This window comes from Pygocentrus nattereri, chromosome 24 (genome assembly GCF_015220715.1).
Source record: "Pygocentrus nattereri isolate fPygNat1 chromosome 24, fPygNat1.pri, whole genome shotgun sequence".
Lineage (NCBI taxonomy): Eukaryota > Metazoa > Chordata > Actinopteri > Characiformes > Serrasalmidae > Pygocentrus > Pygocentrus nattereri.
This window is the reverse complement of record NC_051234.1, coordinates 12,043,966-12,067,400: the sequence shown is the minus strand read 5'-3', so window position 1 is coordinate 12,067,400 and position 23,435 is coordinate 12,043,966. Positions and strand designations below refer to the sequence as shown.

General features: G+C 38.5%; 2 protein-coding genes across 5 annotated transcripts; both read left to right on the top strand.

The window, feature by feature from the left end:
- The first annotated feature begins 520 nt into the window (after positions 1-520).
- On the top strand, positions 521-9,960 carry LOC108430999 (fucolectin-4-like). Its single transcript, XM_017703856.2, has 6 exons — positions 521-547; positions 707-783; positions 2,176-2,473; positions 4,053-4,207; positions 6,032-6,311; positions 7,976-9,960. The coding sequence occupies exons 2-6, from the start codon at positions 711-713 to the stop codon at positions 8,124-8,126; spliced, it is 957 nt and encodes a 318-aa protein (XP_017559345.2). The 5' UTR covers positions 521-547; positions 707-710; the 3' UTR covers positions 8,127-9,960.
- Positions 9,961-11,342: 1,382 nt separating this feature from the next.
- pkdc (protein kinase-like domain containing) lies at positions 11,343-15,865 on the top strand. Of its 4 annotated transcripts, none has more exons than XM_017703864.2 (3): positions 11,343-11,448; positions 11,747-11,999; positions 13,782-15,865. In XM_017703864.2, exons 1-3 carry the CDS (start codon positions 11,384-11,386, stop codon positions 14,526-14,528), a joined length of 1,065 nt encoding a protein of 354 aa, XP_017559353.1. In that variant the 5' UTR covers positions 11,343-11,383; the 3' UTR covers positions 14,529-15,865. The 4 variants fall into 4 exon arrangements, with proteins under 4 accessions (XP_017559353.1, XP_017559354.1, XP_037389772.1 ...); XM_017703865.2 differs by having other exon boundaries at positions 11,344-11,448; positions 11,762-11,999; XM_037533875.1 differs by having other exon boundaries at positions 11,379-11,395; positions 11,762-11,999.
- The last annotated feature ends 7,570 nt before the right edge of the window (positions 15,866-23,435 follow it).

The following is a 23,435-nucleotide window of genomic DNA, read 5'->3' as shown; positions in this document are numbered from 1 at the left end:
AATAAAATAAAACAAACAAAGTCACAGCCCTCTTGTGATCAAGTATTATAGGAGATTGTATTATAACCAATACAAAATATTAAAAATAACATTAAATCATTAAACATTAAACATTTTATTTTACATCCATAACAACATAAAAAAAATTTACATCCAAATATCATTATGTAACATTATCATTATATAACATTATTCATGAAGAAATACTGATATTTGAACAGCAAATTTGGTTCAAATGTCCAGCCTCAGTTCCAGTGTGGTTCAGCTCAGGGTCATATACCATGACAGTGAAGCAGATGTTCTGTGTTCATTTTATATCTTGTGTAAATTTGTTTTGGAATTGAGACAATGTTTAGATCACATTAAAACCAGTAAACGTAGATAGAACTGCTCTCTCTCATTACAGGATGGCTTTACAACTCATATCCTATTTTGTGACTATGTGTAATCTATGAATTGTTTAACAAGTCATGAACTGTTTTGAATGTTGAACCTTATATAAAGACCTGTGTGCTGCTGGCATCCATTCTGCACCCATCACTCACAGGTGAGTTCATCTCAGAATTTTGATGCAGCTGTATGTTTATAAAAAAAAATGTTATAAAATAGTGTTTTAGAATAACGTAATAAAGTAAGAATATAGTACACAACAATAAATGTGCATCAATTAATAGAGTTTATGTAATATATGCATTTTTGTTTTTAGAAAAATGGATCGTCATATGTTTTACCTGTTTGGGATCATTGCAGTGTCTGGTTTAATTGATGCATATTCCATAAAAGGTACTCATCAGCCTTTCTTTTTCATTTCAGTGTGGTCAGCTCACGTGTAAATGCCATCATATTAAAACGGAGGTTCTGAACTTTATCCTGATAGTCGTGGTGCTTTTTTTTCAGATATGCAAAACCATAAAACTACAACAACTAAAAAAAAGTCTACAGTTTTTGTTCAGTTATTTATGGACAGCTGTCTTTCTTTTTCAGAAATGTTAATAAAACCTTCTGCTGTAAGACTCTGTAGCTAAACAAAAAGCCAGATACCTTTCCATCTGAACCCAAAGGTAGCCTGACAAAATTCTGTCTGAACCTGACTGTAGTCTGAATTTTTTTCTAGACTCAAGTTTACCTGTCCAAATTTTGTTGTAGCTGACAAAATTCTGTCTAAACTTGACTGTAGCCCCACAAAATTCTGTCTAAACTGACTGTAGCCCCACAATATTCTGTCCAAACTGACTGTAACCCCACAAAATTCTGTTCAAACTGACTGTAACCCCACAAAATTATGTCTGAACTATAGCCCACAGTTCTATCTGAACCCAACGGTAGCCTCATTTTTTTTCTAAGCCCAAGTCTACTTGTCAAAATTTAGTTAAAACCTGAAAGTAGCTGACAAAATTCTGTCTGAACTTGGCTGTAGCCCCACAAAATTCTGAATTCGACTGTAGCCCACAAAATTCTTTCCAAACCGCCTGTAGCCCACAAACTTCTGTCTGAGCCCGACTATAGCGTGATTTTTTTCTAAACCCAAGTCTACCTGTCAAAATTTTGTTAAAACCCGAAAGTAGCTGACAAAATTCTATCTGTAGCCCACAACATTCTGACTGAACTGACTGTAGCCCTACAAAATTCTGAATTTGACTGTAGCCCACAAAATTCTGTCCAAACCTGACTATAGCCTTGTTTTGAAATTTGTTTCTAAACCCAAGTCTACCTGTCAAAATTTAGTTAAAACCTGAAAGTAACTGATTCTGTCTGAACTTGACTGTAGCCCCACAAAATTCTGAATTCAACTGTAGCCCACAAAATTCTGTCTGAGCTCAACTGTAGCTCCACAACATTCTGTCCAAATTGAGTGTAGGCCCACAAAATTCTGTCCAAACTGACTGTAGCCCACAAAATTCTGTCCAAACCGACTGTAACCCCACAAAAGTCTGTCTGAACCTGACTGTAGCCCACAAAATTCTCTCTAAACTTGACTGTACCCCACAAAATTCTGACTGTACACAAAAATAGACAATAGAAAAGCTAACAGATTCCATACAGATGGAAATACACATTCAAATTGTGGACCTAGGCCTTCTTTCTCCACTAAAAAGCAACAAAACCCCCTGATGGAAGATGGAACTTAAAGGTTTCTCACATTCCCTCACATTCCATCTGTTCTTTACATTCTAGGCAAGAACCTCGCTCTCTATGGAAAAGCCACACAGTCAAGCTTGCTTGGCAACCCTTGGGCTCCATTTGGTCATGCCTACAATGCTATAGATGGAAATACTGATTCAAATTACAACCACGGGTCGTGCACTGCCACCAACTCTCAACAAAACCCCTGGTGGAGACTGGACCTTCTGGACGAGTACACAGTGACCGCCATCATCATCACTAACAGAGGAGATGGCTATCCAGAGAGGCTCAACGGAGCTGAGATACACATCGGAAACTCTTTACGCAACAACGGAAATGACAATCCACGGTGAGATAACTCAAAGACATACTGTTGGCTAACTTTGACTTTGTTAATCTGGTCCAAAAGCCTACTGAAAGTATTACTTTACCCTAGATAATAGAATTTATAACTATTGATTGACAGCTAAAAGTAAAGCCAACTATTGTTCATACAGATACCAACATTGAAAGCTTGAGTATCGCCTGATATCAATCTGATATTTTTTCTTTTAAAAGCTGCTAGTTTCAGTTCAAGCACTTACTCTTAAATAAATAGCATCTTGTCAAGTAAAACGATCTTAAATCTAGTCAGTATATCCAATATGGAGAAATATTGGATATACTGACTAGTTTAAGATTTAAGATCATTTTACTTGACAAGATGGTACATTTTACTTGCTGAGATTGGTATAAGCCTTGTTTTAAATATTAAGTAAAAATTATCTCACTATATTGGTAGATAATTGTGCTTGTTGTAAGAAATGTGTTCGAAACAAACAAAATTACAGCAAGATAATTTTACTCCATAACATAAATTTACTCAATAAACAGGTAAAATTGCCTAAAGAAAAACCTAATCAAAGCTAAATCTTAAAACAAGAAATATTAGACATATCGACATATTAAGATAATCTTTCTTGACAAGATGCCATTTTTGCAGTGTAAGATGGTCTGAAAGTTGACTATCATACTGAAACCCCACAGTAAGAAATACAGAGATTGCCAATACTGAGGTGTTTTCCAATTTTGCACTGCAAAAAAAGGGGTCTTGTTAAGTAAAATTATGTTAAATATAGTCAATAAATCTAATATTACTCCTGTTGAGATTATTGTAAAACCAACCTTATTATTGGACATTTTTACTTGTTTTAAGTAATTGTATTAAGTATAACTGTGTCACTATATTGGCAGATAATTTTGCTTGTTTTAAGAAATGAGCTCCAAAATCATCTTCCAGTGTAATGAAAGACGTTTACTTAATAAAATGGCCTAAACAAGTAAATAATGTCCAGAAATAAGCTAAATAATCTTATATTAAGTTCAGAACCTTCTCAAAATAAGAAATATTAGATATATCGACTAGATTTAAGTAATTTCACTTGACTAGATACCATTTTTTGCAGTGTGGAAAGTCTCTTGTTCCAGGTAAAATCCAGTATTAGCTAGTCTAATGTTTTAAAGAAAGATGTGGGCAAGATTAAAGGAATGCATTGAAATGTACAGAAACTGGTGTTTTTCAGTTTTTGACATAATTTGAAACAACCCATTGTCTTTTACATTGTGTGTAAGTTTTTATGATGAATGGACGAACAGAAATCACCCAAAATGACTTCGAAAAAATTTGGGTCCCATTGACTTTGAAAGTATAGTATGTTTTTTCTTCTCCTATAAAGTTAGCATTTTGAAAATGACAACAGCGATATTCATTTTCACTGTATTGACACAGCTAAGCCATGTCATGCAAAGGCAGCAAAATGAAACATTAAGATTCATCATGGATATCATAATTTTCCTGATAGTATCGCTTTTTTCATTTGGAACTATAATTTTTGTTGAGAAGGACAGATTCAAGTTGTGGATGACTCATCATGTTTTCTAATTTTCAGAGTGGAGGTGATTTCTTCCATTCCTCCAGGAAGATCCGTCACCTTCCACTGGGATAAAGTTTTCTCAGGACGTTATGTAAATATTATTATACCTGGATACTACCGGACTCTGACTCTCTGTGAGGTTGAAGTCTATGGGTATCCTGCTCAACATGGTGAGAACAAAAGATAACTACAAACATAGAGTCCATGTTTGCTCAGAGTCAGAGGCAGTATGTTAGCTACCAGAAAATATGGACAGCGACAGAATCAAATGGCACTTTTGTACTTGAGAGTCTTATGAGGTTGCCGATTTCTCTACTACCGTCCCCATCTTCAGCAAGGGGGAGGTGTTTCTGATCAGGCAGTGCATCTTGAGCCTTAACAGTATGACCCTATGACTCAAACCGCTGAAGAGTTAACATAGTGCCAGAAAATGTTTATCACTGAGCGGCAGAGGCACTGAACAATGGAACATTCACTAAAACCACAACAGCTCTCTTCTGATTATCTGTTCAGATTCATATTGGATATAAAGCTTACTTAGATACACTGAATTCTAAATGAATAGCGTGAATTTGTTTGAAATGTCTAAGTTTCATTCAGTTTGACATCAAGATCACAGACTGCATCACTGGTCAGCAAACTCTTGGGCTCAACTAACTGAACAGAAATCAACAGCAAGCAGCACTGGAACTACGGAAAGCGGCAAAAAAGTTCAAGAAAGGCTGTACAGATGAAAGGTTGACATGGTAATGTGGTTTCTTTAGTAGCGATGCTGTGAAGGTGTAGGAACAAACTCTTCGGTGACACCCGTCTCTTGCATATAAAGATGTTTATTAGCATTGAGAGGTCGAAGTCACAAACAAGCCTTCGCGAAAGAGCTTGGAGAGAACAGACAATAATCTCTGACACATACATTCCAGCTCCTGGTTTTATACCCGCTGTGGACGTATAGCCCACATCTGGTTTCTGTCAAGATAGCCTCAATTTCGATGTATGGCCCCTCTCAAGCCATATTAGGTATAAACATACATTCTTCTCCAGAATGGCCCTGGTCATCTAAGCCCCATATATAGGCATTGTTTACATTCAGGGGGCCCCTATCCTGTCCAGATGGCTCCTGCATCAGCTACTACCATTTCAGTCAGAGGCCCACAGGATAAACTCAACCAGAATCTACACAGTATAACCAATATGATAGAAATTAATGTTACGACTATAGAATTAATAAGATCAAATTCACCACAGTAACAATGGCCTTTTAACATCAACCTTTCCTGAACCGTTTCCCTTTCTGTAGTTCCAGTGTTGGTTCCTGTTGTTTTATGTTAAGAGAGTCGCGCCCGAGAGTTTGATTTGTGAAGGGAAACATGAATCGGATGCAACACCGGCAGCTTTATGGAGACTCGCCAAAATCCTCACTTACTGGTCCAACATCTTTATTACAAACTAAGCTCAGATTAACTGGATTGTTTACAGCTTTGCAGCCTTGTGAGGTGGTGCTGGAGGTGGTGCTGGAAGGGGCGGTAACACTGGTTGACTGATTTGCATAATGTGACGTGTGATCGTACTTCAGTACGAAGACATGTCATCTGCGCCTATAGCAGAGATAAACCAGAGGGGGTGCTGCAGAGGCAGAACTGACAGCGATAAAATAATATTTTTACAGTTTGGAAATATGTGTTTACATTTTATGCAAGGCTGGTATATTTTATTACTACAGAGCAGAGCATTTTAGCTGTTAATGAAAAACAGTCTTAGGGTGGAGTTACTCTTTAAAGCAGACCTTCAAAGAAAACGGTAACATTCTGAAAAGATACGTGAGGGAATTAAATATTAGGACTTTGCTGTCAGAATGAACTGTGTCTCCCTTCATATTCTGACTTTATCTTTCTTGTAAACTGCTTATGAATCAGGTATTTTGTTCTTTTAGATTTAATTAGTGATCTATTTGCTATAAATAATTGGGAATTTTAACTTTGCTTCCTTTGCAAAAGACAATGTAGCACTGACAGGAAGAGCTGCACAGTCCAGCACTTATGGTACTGGTTTTCCATTCAATGCCATTGATGGAAACAGAGCTGGTGTGCTTGCTCAAGGATCCTGTACACACACAAACCACGACCTTAGTCCATGGTGGAGGCTGGACCTGCTCAAACAACACAAGGTGTTCACCATCATCGTCTTTAACAGGGAGGAGGCTACTTCTGTTAGACTGAATGGAGCTGAAATCAGAATCGGAGACAGTCTGGATAACAATGGCAACAACAACCCGAGGTAAACTGTCTTCAGGTGTAAGTAACAAAGCATTTTGTATTCTTAAATTGTGATAATAAATGATAATAAATTGTCTCAATAAAATGCCAGGTGGAAAATATATAAGACTGCAACACTTATTATTGTTACTTTTATTGTTATTACTTATCAGTGACTGGTGAGAAAACATTACCACACAGCTATTCAGGGATAGAATTGTATCACAAATTCAAATTAAATGGAGTTATGACATAACTGAAGTTCGAGGAAAGACCACGCCTAAACTCCTACTTAATTCTAGCTTCCTATAAATACCAGTGCTTCACTCCTCCTACTCGTGACGAATTTCGCACCCCACCTCCTCCCCTTTCTCCTCAACCTTGTCCACACCTGCAATTGATCTTTAAAGGAGGGGGGGGGGGGTACCAACATAATTACAGACTTACAAGGTAAGACAATGGCAATGCAACGTGCTTTACACAAACGGAAAATTAAAAGCATTTGACAATAATACAGCTTATAATATCCCTGAGTTCCAGCGCCTCTGAAAGGCCTCACCAGGATTGTTACAAGACATAAGAAGTGTATAAGAAGTAAGAAATGCAAATGCGTCGTATGAGTCATAAGTCATTTCCATTCAGCTTTCACTGCTGAACAGCAGCCGCAACTGAACAAAACCTCCAAAGAGTCGATAAAGCTTAGGAAAACATATATATCAAATATTCAAATTTAGAAGCTAAAGATTAAGGATTATGAGTGAAATAACAAATAAAATAAAATGTATTTTTAAAAAGTCATAACAGCAAGATAAATGGCAGTTAAGGTAAGAGAGCTTATCACATTCTGAGGTCTCTGCCTCAAAACACACTTCACGGACACGATTGCAGATGTTTGCTAACACAACTCAAGTGTGAACTGCAATCTGAGTTTTACAGCAGGGGGCGCAATAACGAAGCCAAAACCGTCTAAGTGGTCTCGTACCACCAGCGTGCTTCTCACCTGCCATAACAGACGAGTAGCTGAGTCTCACACAAAGGCAACTTACATAAACATAAACATATGATCTATTATGGCCCTTCAGTTCCAGTAGAAGAGCTAACACAGCTCACTCTCCTCTACTGTCCACATTTAGCTGCTGAGGCTGTTATAATAACAGTAGATCCTTTCTGATCTGTCCTCTAGCGACCCCTTCAGTACTGTGTTTAAACGCCACACTAACATAACAATACACAGTGAGTTTGTACATTCTGATTGCTTTTGATAGACATCCTTATCCAGAGCGACTTATAGTTTGATCATTGTACACCTGGAAGGCAGTGTTAGGAGTCTTGCCCAAGGACTCTTATTGGTATAGCATAGGGTGTTTTCCCAGGCTACAGCACAAAAGGCAGAGGTATTGTCCACTACGCTACACCACCTATCAGCTTGTATGGAAGGACCGAGTGTTTGCGGTACACTGACTGAGTGCAGTCGTTTGCGGCCATCATTGCATGAAGTATATTTCAGGTCTCATACCTCATAAAGTCAAAGATAACAACACAATTTCTGTAACTAAATAGTTTGTCTAACTGGCCAAACTCCATATTCTACATCCCATTTATTAAAATTTGGATTTATTAACATTTTCACCATAAAATAAACGACTGTTGGTAAGAACATCAATCTCTCTTTTCTTGCTTCTGTAGATGCGGTCTGGTGTCCAATGCAGGTCAAACCCCTTCCATATCCTTTGAGTGTAATGGGATGGAGGGCCGGTACATCAACGTTGTGATTCCTGGAAGGAAGGAGTTTCTCACTCTGTGTGAGGTGGAGGTGTTTGGAGTTCCTCTGATCTGAAGAATCTCTTGGTCTTTGTTTTGCTGATTCTCAGTCAGTTGTTAAACGTGATTGCACTTCAACTGAAATGAAAGTCTGAAACTTGTTGGATTATTAATTTGCGTTGATTGTAAAGCTGAAGCTGGATTGAAAGTTGGTTGTAGCTCATAATCTCCCATTTGCAGTTGTCTCATCTCACCCTTCTCTTGTTGCATCTTATTGAAACCTGTCAAACTGTCTGTGAGCACAGCGGCAGTTTCACAGCTGCCCTGATCTGATTATTTCAGCATGTGATATAAGTCTTTAAACTTATATCATATGCAATGATGAACAGCACAGATGTGATAGAGCAGGCCTGGACAATATGACAATATATCTTCATCATAATAAATTATGTCATATTGCAATATAATATGCATTTCTGAACATATTGTATATTGTCAGTACTTGTAGACACTGATCAACTGCGTGTTTCATTGAAAAGAGAGCAAAATTGGTCACGTTTAAATGGATTTAGTGAGAAATACTGAATAAAATACTACAGAAAGGTGGACTAACAATCTGAAAAATTGAATGAATTTTTGTGATGGTAACTCAGTCATTCTGAGTAAGATCTTCTTTATAAGGATATTTTTAGTTTAGGTAACTTTATTTAAATATATTATATTCACTACGTCGATCTAAGTTGACTTTACATGGAAATGCAGACAGACCAGCAGGGGGTTGTTTTTAAAGATTGTTGAAAATGGAGTGAGCCTGTTTTATTTTCATGTCTTCTAACTATACATGCACTCTTATATTAAATGACAGGCTTTTTATTCAATGTATTAGTCCTAGTTTTAGCCTATTCAGAAGTTTTGCCTATGTTAAAGTTCTAGATACCAGGCACACGAAACAGTCTTGATGTCTATCAGGATCAGCTGGTTGCCTCAGTACAAGTGGTTGAACCATATATTAGCATATTGGGCGTGTCTTTCCACCTTGTTTACCTTACTGTCTGTGTGCTGTCATTCTCCCCCAGTGTAGCATCATTTTAAGATCAGCACAATGAATGGAGTTAGCACCCAATTTAGTTGAGTGTATACAATAATAAACAAATCGCTGTCGTTGGAACAAAACCTCGTCTCTACATTTTTGTCGTTGTTTGGTTATTGTCATAGTTTGAAAACGACTGTTGTCCTTTACACTGTGGGTGAAGTTCATGATGAATGGACCAAAAGAAATGGCCTAAAACTACTCAGAGAAATGTCTGGTTCCATTGACTTACATTAAAAGTAAAGTGTGCTTTCTTCTCCTGTAAAGTTACCATTTTGGAGATACAAGGTTTTGTTCCAACAGCGGCAACATGTACAGTTATTTACGGTCAAATGGTTTGAGATATGTAACTTTAACCATTTAAGGCAATAGGTTTCCTCCAACAATTTGAGTTGACGGAACTCATCACTGCTGGTTCTTTGTTCTCTGTTCTAACTGATCAGACATCTGAAAAGATAAACATTGTCTCATAGAAAGTTTTTAAAGTATTGTGATATTATATTTTTGTCATATCGACCAGCTCTACATTAGAGCACAGGAAACAATATGATTATTAGACAGGTAATTTAAACACTGCTGTGTCAAATGTGTTAGATTTCATTTCTTGGCGCCATCAGTGTGAACGGTCTCTCTGCTTCCTCACCACAGAGTGCTCTCACACAATTAACGGCACATTTGGTAAAGATCAGCCTATTTAAATAATGACTGATCATATGAAAATACATCTCTGACCTTTTAATGAGGCAAAATTGTTCTCAGAAAAAAAAATCTTAAGACTTTTTCCTGTTATATATTAAGTAGAAGTGCAACACACAGCAACGCTAAGAGACTGTAAAGCCTGCAGATGCGTCACTGTCTGTGGGGTGGATGGGCTGCAAACTCAACCCAACTGATACCAGTGATGTTTGTGGTGGGAAATAAAATGATTCAAATTCAATGTTTCAAATGATCTACGAATGAACAAACCTGTAACTGTACTTTGCATAATAAAATGTGCAGTAAATAAATCTGTATTGCACAGAAAAGAATGTATGGGCTGAATTCACTCTGACACACGAGCAACACAGTATAACAAAGACATGAAAACACTATTTTTCTTTAAATATGCAAATCCTGCTGATAAAATCACAGAAACCAGTAAATCACATTAAACCATCTTGGGATCTCAGGGTAACAAAGTTGTTATCTTTAGATCACGACTCAACTATCTTGTGATCTGGAGATAACGAAAGTTGTTATATTGAAATCACAACGAAATTAAGTTGTGATCTCAAAATAACAATCCTATGGAGCCCCGCTGGTGACATCCTATATAAATAAAAATAATGCGTGGCCACGACTTAGTAAGGAGTGGGAATGAGATGATTAAGTCCCGGCTACGACTTAATAAAGCGTGGGAATGAGATCCTAATGTGTGGCCTTGACTTAGTAGAGTGTGGAAATGAGATAATTAAGTTGTGGCCACAACTTAGTAAGAAGTGGGAACGAGATCCTAATGAGTGGCTGCAACTTAGTAAGGCGTGGGAATGAGATAAGCTTTGATCACAGCTTAATAAGCCATGATCTCTTTCCCACGCTTAATTAAATTGTGGCCGCGACTTAATTATAGTGTTCACACACCTTACTAAGTCATGGCTACATATTAGGATCTTGTTTCCACACATTAATAAGGTGTGGCTACACATTATTCTTATTTATACAGGATGTATAAGTAAAAATAATGACATAGAAATAAAATTATTTGTGGCCATGACTTAGTAGAGTGTGGGAATGAGATAATTAAGTTGTGGCTACGACTTAGTAAGGTGTGGGAATGAGATCCTAATGAATGGCCATAACATTTATTAAGGCATGGGAATGAGATAATTAAGTTTAATAAGAGGCATGATCTGCTTCCCACACCTAACTAAGTTGTGGCCGTGACTAGTATTACCACACCTTACTAAGCCGTGTTAATATGGCGTGGCCACGTGGTATTTTTATTTAAAGAGGATGTCACCAGCAGGGCTCCGTACAATGCAGAAAATTATAGCCACAGCTTATGGCCTGTCTGGACTCCAGTAATATTTTACATAACAAGTAATAGTTTGCGAAGCGTAGGAGCTGGAAAACATTCATTTATGCACAGCAGGTAAACTATATTACTGCTGTTGCAGTTTAGGGACTACATTTCCCATAGTTCTGTTTGTGCGTGAGAAGACCGGAAGTTGTCGGCGCTGGCGCAGCTGGCCGTTCGTCCCTGAATGAAATGGGCTGTATGTATTAGCGCCGATCCACTGTTTACTGACATAAACAACTGCTTACTAAGGTATTTATATGTATTAAGATGTCTGATACGAGTCAGATAAACAAGTGATAGAAATGTTCGGTGTTATTTAAGTTAGCTTCTCTTTCGAGTTTCCCGTTCCACCTTAAATGCTGCAGCGGTTACATCCTACCGCTTCACCATTTAAGGTGGAATGGGAAAATTCGAAGAAGAAGCTGGCAAATAAGAAGCCAACGACGGCCTAGTGTGATATAACAAGAGCGAGTGTTTTAGAAATAGTTGTTATATGTTGTTATTTCGTGGTTATTTAAATTATTTTTGATGTTTTACACTATCCGAGCTCTTTACTCTTAAGAATGAAGCAGGAATATCAAGACCTCATCTTGCAAGCCTCTTCTGCTGAGAGCCTACAGATCGGGGCCAAGATTCAGACCCTGTGGAGCGGCTACGGTCAGATAGTGAGGGTCCACTTGCAAGGCTGCGACCGGCCATCTGTAGTGGTCAAACATGTGATGTTCCCTCAGGAGTCTAAACACCATCCAGGAGGCTGGAACACGGACATCTCTCACCAGCGCAAGGTCAGGTCCTACCAGGTAGGACCTCCTCACACCAGCTCCATCAAGATTTTCTAATTCAGTGCATCATGAGGTCTCAAATTTCACCATTCATTTGGTACAATTTGGAATTGTTTGTGAATAAACACTGAAAAAATCAAATAACCCGTAGTGGACGTGTTTACACAGGAATGAAGTAGTGAAATGCAGACGATACTTGCATATTAAACATTATAATCGATTATAAGCAGGGACGTTGGCAGGTGTTTCAAGTTGAGCGTGCTGAAATTTTAAAAGGAACTCCACTTATTTTGCAAAAGGATTTAATCATTCAATGGTTCAGATGTAAACAAAATCACAAGTGGTTCGGTGTGGAATGCGCCTTTCTAGAGAAATTGACCAAGTCAGAGTTGTTCACCTTTATAGTAATGGGAACCAGACATCTGAAGCTTTTAATGGGTCTCAAAGCTACTTCCCATTTAGTTATTACACAAAATGGTTATGAATGCATCGCTCGATACCTGAGGCATTGTTTTGTGATAGTTTTATTATAAAGTTTTGGCCTAAAATGTATTTTTAGTAAAAAATATTACTCCAGGATCACTTCTGTGTTTCTTCTCAAAACCACATTCTCAACTGAAATCAATGGACATGAGCTAACTTGCTTTTGTGGTTACTAGCCTGTAGTAGTTGCCCCTAGTTCCACTGTTCCGTATATCGGCTGTTCCGTAGATCGACTGTTGCCTGGCCCAGAACAAACTACTTGCTGCTCTGCTCACCACTTTATGTGGGACAGCGAGGTGTGACGGTGACTATTGCAGCTCCTCTGATCAAAAAAAACGTTACTCAAATAAGCTCTGAGTTTTGCTGACACCGTGTGACTCAATGACAGATCGGAATCTCACTCAGGATGGTAAAAAACTGCGAATATTTGTGAATGTGTGAAAATTCAGGCAGGGTGGTTGTTTGTTGGAGGGTGAATTTCCCTCACTTTTGAAATTTTGCAAAATTATTTCAGAATATGTTAAACTTTCAAAATGCACCATCCACTACTCAGTCTAGACAGTCCACATATAGAAAAACGTCCCGTTTTCAATTCACCGTTCTTGATAAAATATACAACATTTTCCAAAAGTAAAAGATGAATCATATATTTACATTTACAGCATTTAGCAGAGGCTCTTATCCAGAGCGACTTACAAGAAGTAATATAATCATTCTTTTATAAGTATTATATGGTGGATGAGCAGTTGGGCTGTGTGTGTGTGTCTGTCAGTGGCCTTGAGATGTCGGCTGTGACTGGATGGGACACACAGATACAGCTGGAGTCTGTTTATGTCATGAGACATTAAAAATTATGGGGGGAAAAAGGAAAGGTACAGATGCAGCAGGAATGAATTAAAAACATATCAATTTCAATATAATAGATAAAGCTAATAAAGTTTGAAGGATTTGGCCTTTCAGTTTTTCATTAATCTTCAATAAAAGAGTTGTGCCATTTTTCCTGCCGAGCCTGGTACTGTGTTTTTTTGAGTTCTGTGTCGGAAGCAAAGCTGCGAAGATGTTTTTCCACGACAAGCCCAAGAGAGTCGCTTCAGATTGTGAAAATTTGTCACAAGCAGCAAATCGAGATTAAAATTGGGCAAAGATGTTGTGTAGTGTAGTCCCAGCTTAAGGCATGTAGCCACTCAGTCTCAGCATTTTTAGTTATTAATGTGAAATGGGGCTGAGGCACTGGACTATAAGCTGTGCGGCCGCTGCCCTGACATTCCAAATATCAGGCATGAATCGTCACGTTTCTGATTTTACCTCTTCCACCAGGTTGAAACTCACTGGTACCAGAACTACAGCACCAATGAGCACTGCCGGATCCCTGAATGTCTCGCGGCGCAGTCGTATGGTGACGAGCAACTGATTGTTCTAGAAGATCTGGATGCTGCTGGTTTTCCGGAAAGGAGAAGCAGCGTACGGGATGCAGAGATAAAAGCATGTCTCCGATGGCTCGCCAACTTCCACGGCCTGTTCCTGGACGTGTCTCCACAGGGTCTTTGGCCGGTGGGAACATACTGGCACTTGGAGACTCGTCCGGACGAGCTGGAGGCCATGGGAGATCAGAAGCTGAAGGCGGCTGCAGGAGAGATCGACGCAGTGCTGAACCGCTGCCGCTTTAAGACCATTTTACACGGAGACGCCAAACTGGCCAACTTCTGCTTCTCTAAGGACGGCACACACGTGGCTGCCGTGGACTTCCAGTACGTCGGGGGAGGCTGTGGCATGAAGGACGTGATCTATTTCCTTGGGAGCTGCATGGATGAGCGAGCGTGTGAGAAGAAAGTGCCAAGCTACCTGGACTTCTACTTCTCAGAGCTGAGAAGCGCCATGAGCGAGAGGGTGAATTTCACGGAGCTGGAGGAGGAATGGCGAGGTCTGTTCGCCTTCGCGTGGACCGACTTTCACCGCTTTCTTCTCGGCTGGATGCCGGGACACCACAAGGTCAACAAGTACAGCAAGAGGCTTGCACAGGACGTCCTCAGAAAACTCAGTCAGAGTTCAGACAGAGGGAAGTGAAGCAGCAACCACCTCTACTAGAACATTTTAACTTTCACAAAGTGAAAAATGTCTCCCTCCCAAGTTCTTTTACACTTTTAAAGTGACCTCATGTCTCATTGACAATCATGGTTCTCTAAAGAACCACCCATTAAAAGGGTTTTAAAAGTGTCGTCATGCTTGTGATGCTATTAAAAAAACATTCTAACCTCACAAAACTATAATAAACTGTAGGAACACTAAAACCTGCAACAGATGTATTATCTAAGAGTTTGTTAATGGCTGTTAATAGTTATATAATGGTTACATGTTCCTTAATAAACAGTTTAGTTTAAATTAGTAGCCCTTATGACTTACAAATAATCAATCATCATTTGGAATAAAAAAAAAAAACCTTAATCATTCATTATATTTTGCTTAATTAATTTGTAATGTAGTTTTTTAAAATACTCATAACTTGAAATATTTAGCTTTTACTTAATTGAAATGGCAAAAATTCAAAATCAGTTTGTAAAACTGCTTAATAATGTTTTAAATTAAAATAATCTTGCTCATTTGTGATGCGTAACTTGTAACACGTAGTTAATCACTAAGTGGTGGATGTACTTTTTAAACAAAAGTGATCATTAATTGGAACTCTATATATAGTGCAGGAATTTGTATATAAAGATATATTGTACTTTATTAAATGCATTTACAGTGCTTTTATTATTTGCAGGTCACTAAGGAAATGGTTAATAGTTCAAATGATAGCACTTATTAATGGACAAAACATATAGAATTATTAACTGCCATTAACAAACTATTAGATACATTTCTATTCATAAAGTTATATTTATTTCACCTTTCATAGATATGGTGCATTTTGATGTGCTAAGAAATGAATAAAAGATAAAAAAATAACCGTAGTCATTCATACATATACTTGGAATATCAAAAAACCACTGAAGAACTGTTTTAGGTTTGTTTTGACCAATCAAATTTCAATTTCTTGAATCAATTGAAAACACAAAGAAACTCAGCTAGAGCTGTGATTGGTCAGGATGGTTGCAGTACAATGCTGTGATTGGCCAGAGGCCTTATTTACATATTGTAAAGTATTCTGCAATATTAGTATTGCACTAATAGTTAACAAACGCTAAATTTTGAAGTCCTGACCATCATCACTGTGTTGAAAAGACACTGGAGTAACACTGAGGACTGTATTACTATACTTTATTTAATAACGTTCACTGTGACTCATAAGAATCACTGTGTTTTATTTGTGGTGCGTACTGCACAAATAAAGCTATTTTAAAAGTGGCAATATTTAAAAATTTTAATAAAACAGACATGATGTGCATTTTCATACCTGCAAATGTGTTTGCATTTATTTCTGTGCATTTCTATCTTAAATATATTGAGTGTTATTGAGTCTTTAATTGCCTGTTGCACTTATTAAACTGCTGATCTGGTTGCTCCATCTGACTGCCTGGTTGTGGCGCCTGACTTTTCAGACTAATCTCAGATTAACAGGCATCTACTTAGACATCCGTAGAGCGTTTGTCCTTCAACTTGAGTTTGTACTTTACATTACTTGTACTTTTACATTTTTTCAGATAAACATTATTGTAATAATTCCACATATTCATGGTTCTCCTGAGGTCAGACCACCTGACGTGATAAACTGAACCGTTCTAGCCACGACTCAAACATCACGTTTGTGACCTTGGCATTGCACCATGAAGGTCACTTGAGGTCCCCGTTTTTGATTTCAGAAATCTGGTCAGCTTTTATTAGCATGCAGGTTATTAAATCTAAAAACAAACCTTCATATCATAAAAGGTCATGCAACAATATGTTATAAACTCAACAGTGAGTTATAAACTCATTCATTCAAATACCGAACTCTCTCTCCTCAACTTGAAGTCATCCGTCTAGTTTTTGTGCATATAGTTTGTACTGAAATGTAAAAGGTTATGTTTTCTCACCACTAGATGTCGGTATAATGTAGGAAAACTCAAGTGCTTTAATGTGTTTCTGCTGAAGAGCACACAGAGGTTTGTAATATCATTGGTCACTGTTAGTTGAGCGTCAAAGCTGGCTCAGTTTTGAGGATGGTTAAATGGTTAATCCATTCAGAGCGGTTTGATGTGAAACACTCCATTCTAAATAAACTTACCGAGTCAGAGCTGTTCACAGTGGTGGTGATAAGAACCAGACGTCCACCTCTAAAAGCTCCTTCTCAGAAGGTTCCTACATGAAATGGTTATGAATTCACTGCCTGATGACCGAGACACTGTTTTATGATAGTTTTGAGAACTTAAACTCCATTCATGATGGAGGGATACATGCAGGGCGCTGTGAGGCAAAATAGAAATATTATTTCAGGTTTTCCACTATTTTCCATCATCAGCATTCCATGTAAACTCAGAAGAGTCGTGTAGGTTCACTGATGGTTCTGGATAGTGAATAAAATGTTCCTATGGCCACCACTGTAAAGACATCTGAACCATTTCACACCAAACCACCCTGAATCGCTCTGTTTACATCTCTCACACGGAATTATGAATAAAAATCAGAGGGTTTTGAAATCTGTGGAATCTGTGTCTCAGCTGTGGACCCCCCAAATAATATCTGGTCAGCGGTGGTCCCTTTCCACTGATTGGGGGTCTGATAAACTGTGCAGTAACAGATAGACTGCAGTCTTTAACTGTAAACCTACAGAGTGCACATCTGTTAGATGACATGTTTATGCTGATACAAGGTAAGATGACTTAATAAACTGGCAAATCAACTGTGCAGAACCCTGAGAACCTTTTAGATCGTCAGAGAAGGCCTAATGATTACTGTGACATAAAAAAAACACATTTGAAATGTTTAGTTCCATTTTATTTAATACACCAATCAGGCATAACATTATGACCACCTCCTTGTTTCTACACTCATTGTCCATTTTATCAGGTCCACTTACTATATAGGTGCACTTTGTAGTTCTAAAGGGTGGGCCATTTATATGGATACACCCAAATAAAATGGGAATGGTTGGTGATATTAACTTCCTGTTTGTGGCACATTAGTTTATGGGAGGGGGAAAACTTTTCAAGATGGGTGGTGACCATGGCGGCCATTTTGAAGTTGGCCATTTTGGATCCAACTTTAGTTTTTTCAATGGGAAGAGGGTCATGTGACACATCAAACTTATTGGGAATTTCACAAATCTGAATCAATTATGACGCCAAGATTTTTTGCTGCTGAGCCAGGTGTGGCTGGAAAGTCGGCGAGATTTAAGATTAAATCTGGTGATTTACTTCTTGCTAATTTTGGACCCAGAAGGCTCCAGAAGGACCCAGAAAACCTCTGTTTTGTTACTGTTTAATAGGAGGAAGTTACGTGACATCCAGCATTTCATGTCTTTTACACAGTCCTCCATTTTCTTTAACCTGTATTTGTCATCAGGCTTGGCTGATATGTACAGTTGAGTATCGTCTGCGTAACAATGAAAGTTAAGATCGGGAGACCTTGGGGGCCATTCAACTGGCCCATGACGACCAATCCACTTTCCAGGAAACTGTTCATCTAGGAATGCTCGGACCTGACACCCATAATGTGGCGGTGCACCATCTTGCTGGAAAAACTCAGGGAACGTGCCAGCTTCCAAAGTGGTTTGGTCGTCATGAGCCAGTTGAATGGCCCCCAAGGTCTCCCGATCTGACCCCCTTAGACTTTTATCTTTGGGGTCATCTGAAGGCAATTGTCTATGCTGTGAAGATACGAGATGTGCAGCACCTGAAACTATGGATGCTGGAAGCCTGTGCTAGCATTTCTTCTGCGGTGTTGTTATCAGTGTGTGAAGAGTGGGAGAAAAGGGTTGCATTGACAATCCAACACAACGGGCAGCACTTTGAACACATTTTATAAGTGGTCAGAAACTTGTAAATAACTCATGAAAGAATAAAGTTACGTTAAAACCAATCACAACATTGTTTTTCTTGTGAAATTCCCAATAAGTTTGATGTGTCACATGACCCTCTTCCCATTGAAAAAACTAAAGTTGGATCCAAAATGGCCAACTTCAAAATGGCCGCCATGGTCACCACCCATCTTGAAAAGTTTTCCCCCTCCCATAAACTAATGTGCCACAAACAGGAAGTTCATATCACCAACCATTCCCATATTATTTGGGTGTATCCATATAAATGGCCCACCCTGTACAATTACAGACTGTAGTCCATCTGTTTCTCTGCATACTTTGTTAGCCCCCTTTTACCATGTTCTTCAGTGGTCAGGACCCTCACTAAGTAGGTATTATCTGGGTGGTGGATCATTCTCAGGACTGCAGTAACACTGACATGGTGGTGGTGTGTTAGTGTGTGTTGTGCTGGTACGAGTGGATCAGACCCAGCAGCGCTGCTGGTGTTTTTAAACAGTGTGTCCATTCACTGTCCACTCTGTTAGACATTGTCAATCCCCCCTGTAGATGTAAAGTCAGAGACGATAGCTCATCTGCTGTTGCTCATCTGCTGTTTGTGTTGGTCGTCCTCTAGTCCTTCATCAGTGGTCATAGTACACTGCCCACAAGATGCTGTTGGCTGGATATTTTTGGTTGGTGGACTATTCTCAGTCCAGCAGTGACACTGCGGTGTTTAAAAACTCCTGCAGCACTGCTGTGGCTGATCCACTCAGACCTGTGCAACACACATTAACATACCACCACCACTGCAGTGCTGAGAATGACCCACCATAATAATACCTGCTCTGTGAGGGTCCATGGGGGTCGTGTGGACTGAGGAACAGGATAAAAGGGGGCTAACAAAGTATGCAGAGAAACAGATGGACTACAGTCTGTAACTGTAGAACTACAAAGTGCACCTATAGAGTAAGTGGAACTGATAAAATGGACAATGAGTGTAGAAAGGAGGTGGTCATGATGCCATGCCTGATTGGTGTTAAATCAGTATGTTGCATGTAACCATTGTAAGTATTGTAATATTACTCTTATGTCATTGTTTGGTGGGAAAGGGCTGAAATCTTGAAACACCCAATGGTAACTAATCAAATGAGGATTGTTCTCTCTGGTCTTTAGGCAGATCCAGCTGAGCTGCCCTCCCATTGGTTAGAACTTCAGGAGCTGGACTGAAGGCCTTAAATGTTAGATTAAATACCAAGATAATTTGCAAGTGAATCACCCAATCACACTCTGATTTACAGTGAGTGAAGAAAAAGTAGGTCACTCTAGTTTTACTGGAGGTTCTAGATGTGACTGTGAATATGAGCCGTAGTCTAAGCAAGTTGTGGTTAGTTGGAATGTAAAACAGCTCTACGTCAGAACTTTTTTTACTGGAAGAGTTACTGTAACGTTCATACGTTCAAGCTCAGATTATATGATGATGTCTGTTACAATATTTAGATAAAACATAGGACATGACTTTTAATGACTTTTTAAAATGTTTGTATTTAATCTATAATCGCAAACACAGTATAAGAATTCCAATAACAGCAGAAATGAGCATTATCTCAGACAGAGTTTGACATTTATGGTCCAAACTGAAGGCCAAGCTCTAATATTCACAGTTCTGCACTGCAAGATCTAAACAGCTTCATTCTGTAGAGGTAAAACATTCAGATGCACTAAGAGGTTTATATATTTACATTTACAGCCTGACTAAACATTCATCCTAAATCAGGCTAATTTATTCTCAGTTTCTGAGAAAGCAGAAAGAAAACATTCCAATGGTTAACGGTTATGTAAGTAATAGTTAAAGGGCTCGTTAAGGTAAGTCTGTGTGGGGGAACTGTAGCTGGACTCGTGAGAACCTCTATAAAAAAAAACCATCACGCAAAACTGTATGAAACAGACACGTCTCAATATCTGTGATCCTCTCAAAGGCCAGACTAAAGGAAAAAATCATTTTCTGCAGTTTATGTAATTTAAGTGGTAGGTCGGCACGGTGGTGTGGTGGTTAGCGCTGTCACCTCACAGCGAGGAGGGCCTGGGTTCGATTCCCCGGCCGGGCGGCCAGGGTCCTCTCTGTGTGGAGTTTGCATGTTCTCCCCGTGTCTGCGTGGGTTTCCTCCGGGTTCTCCGGTTTCCTCCCACAGTCCAAAGACATGCAGTCAGGCCGATTGGACATGCTAAATTACCCCTGGGTGTGAGTGAGTGTGTGAGTGACTGTCTGTGTCTGTCTGTCTGCCCTGCGATGGACTGGCGACCTGTCCAGGGTGTATCCTGCCTTCCGCCCGAAGACTGCTGGGATAGGCTCCAGCATCCCCCCGCGACCCTGACGGAGAAGCGGCTTAGAAATGGATAGAAGTAGTAGGTGTAACATGTAAACATGTTAAAGAAAAAAAACTCAGAAATCCATACAGTCCTTATAAGGAAACTAACTGATTTTCTTGCATCACAAATCAATCCATCAATCCATCAATCCATCAGTCCATCTTTACTAAAACTCTGAGGGTGACCCTGATTTGCAATGTAGCCACACTGTAGAACAGAGAACAATGGAATGAAAATTATGGGAGGCAAGTCCAGGCAAAAATTAAAATTAAAACAATAAAAAGTCAATTTAAACCTTGTTTTGCCATTTCTTTTTCTAAACATCTGCACAAATATCCTGCCAAAAATGAAAATGAAATGAAAAACCCAAATTTTCTATTTAATTTTTCCCATGATCAAGAGTAATTTGTGACAAAAATAAAAATAGATTAAAATCAGCTATTTGTTATTTCATTTTAGTTATTCTGTGTTTTCATGGCCAAATCTAAAATGAAAAAGCTAATAGAAAAAAGAAATGCAGAATATGTAAAACCAAAATGCAAAACCAAAAGTAAAACCAAAATGCAATGTTTACCTTCTTATTTATTTTCCATAGCAATCGGCTGCATATCTGACAAAATGAAAATGCCAAATGGGTAAAACAGCCGCAGAGAAAAGGTATCAGACCAAATGTAAGGTATCAGACCTGGTCGAGCTCATACTGGTTCGTGTAACTTAGGTCTTTTAGCTTGAGGAATGATGCCATTCTGACTCTGGTTGTCCTAAAAGTACCCTGTAGCCCCACCTAGTGCTAATTAACATATATTCGCATGTTGGTCAGTTTAAAAACAAAAAAGGAAAGTGGGAAATGTAAAGTAAATCTCCAGCAGGAGGCGTCGATGTTCGTTTGTATTTGCCTGTTCATTCTGACACTTAAAGCGCATTGATGCCGAAAACTGAATCACAATCTGTCCATTTACCCATGTTGCATTTTAATTTTAATTTTGTCAGATATGTAGCTGATTGTTATGAAAAAGAAATAAGCATGTAAACATTGCATTTTGACTTTAGTTTTGATACGTATTCTGCATTTCATGGATTTTCTCTTCTCTATTAGCTTTTCTACTTTCTTTCCCACTTTTTTGTCTGGATTTGCCTCCCATAGAAAAGAGTGATGAACATAGAAATGAAAAGTTAAAACATAGGAACAAATCAAACCAAGCAAAGAAGTAAACTAGTAAACAATACTGCAAACAAATTATAAACAAAAAAAAACGTTTTACATATTTTACACTTATTCAGCCAGCAGTAGTTTGACTCTGCCCATTCCACTCACACTGAAGTTATAAAGAGTGTTTAAGTCTGGATTGAGACACAGCAAATCAGAATAGAGCTCATTTACATATATCAGTCTTAAAGGTACAGTAACAAAAATAGTGTGTTTAACTGTGAGACATAAAGAGAGGTTAGAAAATGGTCATGTAGAAATAAATTTTGACTGTTTTTGTATTTGTACCAAAACAAACATTTCATAATTGAACCTGTAAGATGCAGTGAATGGGCCCTTTAGACTGTTAACTGAACTGACTGTACACTCAGTGTAACGGGGAGCGAGGAGGCGGACGCATTTAGATAAGAAACTTTTATTGTGGGCAAATCAGGGTCATAACAGTCCATGGTCAGAGAGTCAACGTGAACAGATCGGGGTACATACATAACCAACTACAAAGCAGACTGAACACAGAACAAATTATAACAAGGTGGGTCTAGAATAACAGCAAACCATACATCCAAACATAAAACAAAGGGCAAACACAGGGCTTAAATACATGAGGGTAAACGAGGGACAGGTAGAAACACAGGCGGAGACAATCAGGGGTGGAGTCACGAAACAAGAGGGCAGGACTGAAAACCAAAAAAAAAGGACATGGACAGGACTGGGAAGTAAACACAACAGGAGCACATGGAGGTGTGGGAGGAGCCAAGCGTGACACTCAGTACTTAATGAAGGGCCAGATGAAGAGTCCTGCATTAGAGGCGTGAAAAAGCATCAGATCTGAAGCAGGTTATAACTGAAGCCTTTCAAAGCAAACACACCATAGACTTCTTTCAGGAATTTCCTGTCATTTTTTTCATGATATTATTGGTTCAGATTGAGCTTTACACAATTATCAGTTCTTTATTATGATTAATATCATCTATATTAGAGAAATGAACATGTGTTTTTCATTTTAAGACAGGTTTTCTTTCAAGCAATAACACTTCACTCTTAAACAAGTAGGTTCTTCATGGGTTCTTTAGTAGACACAGTGGTTCTGTTTGGAAACATGAACACTCAAAGAAGCATTTGCATGCTTAAATGGTTCTTCAGATTGATGTGTTGTACATGGTTCTATATAACACCAAACAGGGTTCTTCTATTGTTACAAGCTTGACATCATAACAATAGCAGAACCCTTTTTGGTGCTATATAGAACCATATGCTTCTTTGAGTGTTCATTTATATATATTGTCTTTACTGAAGAACCTTTGAGGAAACCATGTTTTTTTTAATAATACCTTCTTGCTGTATCCACATTTTTTGCAGATATACAACTTTTTTTAAATTAAATAATCAATAAAAATGTATTATAATTATATATGATATGATTAATTAAAACAGTTTTTTTAAGAAAATAAGTAAAAAAAAA

What these genes read in the sequence shown, in the direction of transcription:
- LOC108430999 (XM_017703856.2), top strand. Translation starts at nt 711, where the DNA reads ATGGATCGTCATATGTTTTACCTGTTTGGGATCATTGCAGTGTCTGGT. An exon ending in TGATGCATATTCCATAAAAG is followed by an intron (nt 784 to 2,175) that starts GTACTCATCAGC and finishes TTTACATTCTAG; the next exon opens with GCAAGAACCTCGCTCTCTAT. An exon ending in AACGGAAATGACAATCCACG is followed by an intron (nt 2,474 to 4,052) that starts GTGAGATAACTC and finishes TCTAATTTTCAG; the next exon opens with AGTGGAGGTGATTTCTTCCA.
- pkdc (XM_017703864.2), top strand. Translation starts at nt 11,384, where the DNA reads ATGAAATGGGCTGTATGTATTAGCGCCGATCCACTGTTTACTGACATA. An exon ending in ATAAACAACTGCTTACTAAG is followed by an intron (nt 11,449 to 11,746) that starts GTATTTATATGT and finishes ACACTATCCGAG; the next exon opens with CTCTTTACTCTTAAGAATGA. An exon ending in GCAAGGTCAGGTCCTACCAG is followed by an intron (nt 12,000 to 13,781) that starts GTAGGACCTCCT and finishes CTCTTCCACCAG; the next exon opens with GTTGAAACTCACTGGTACCA.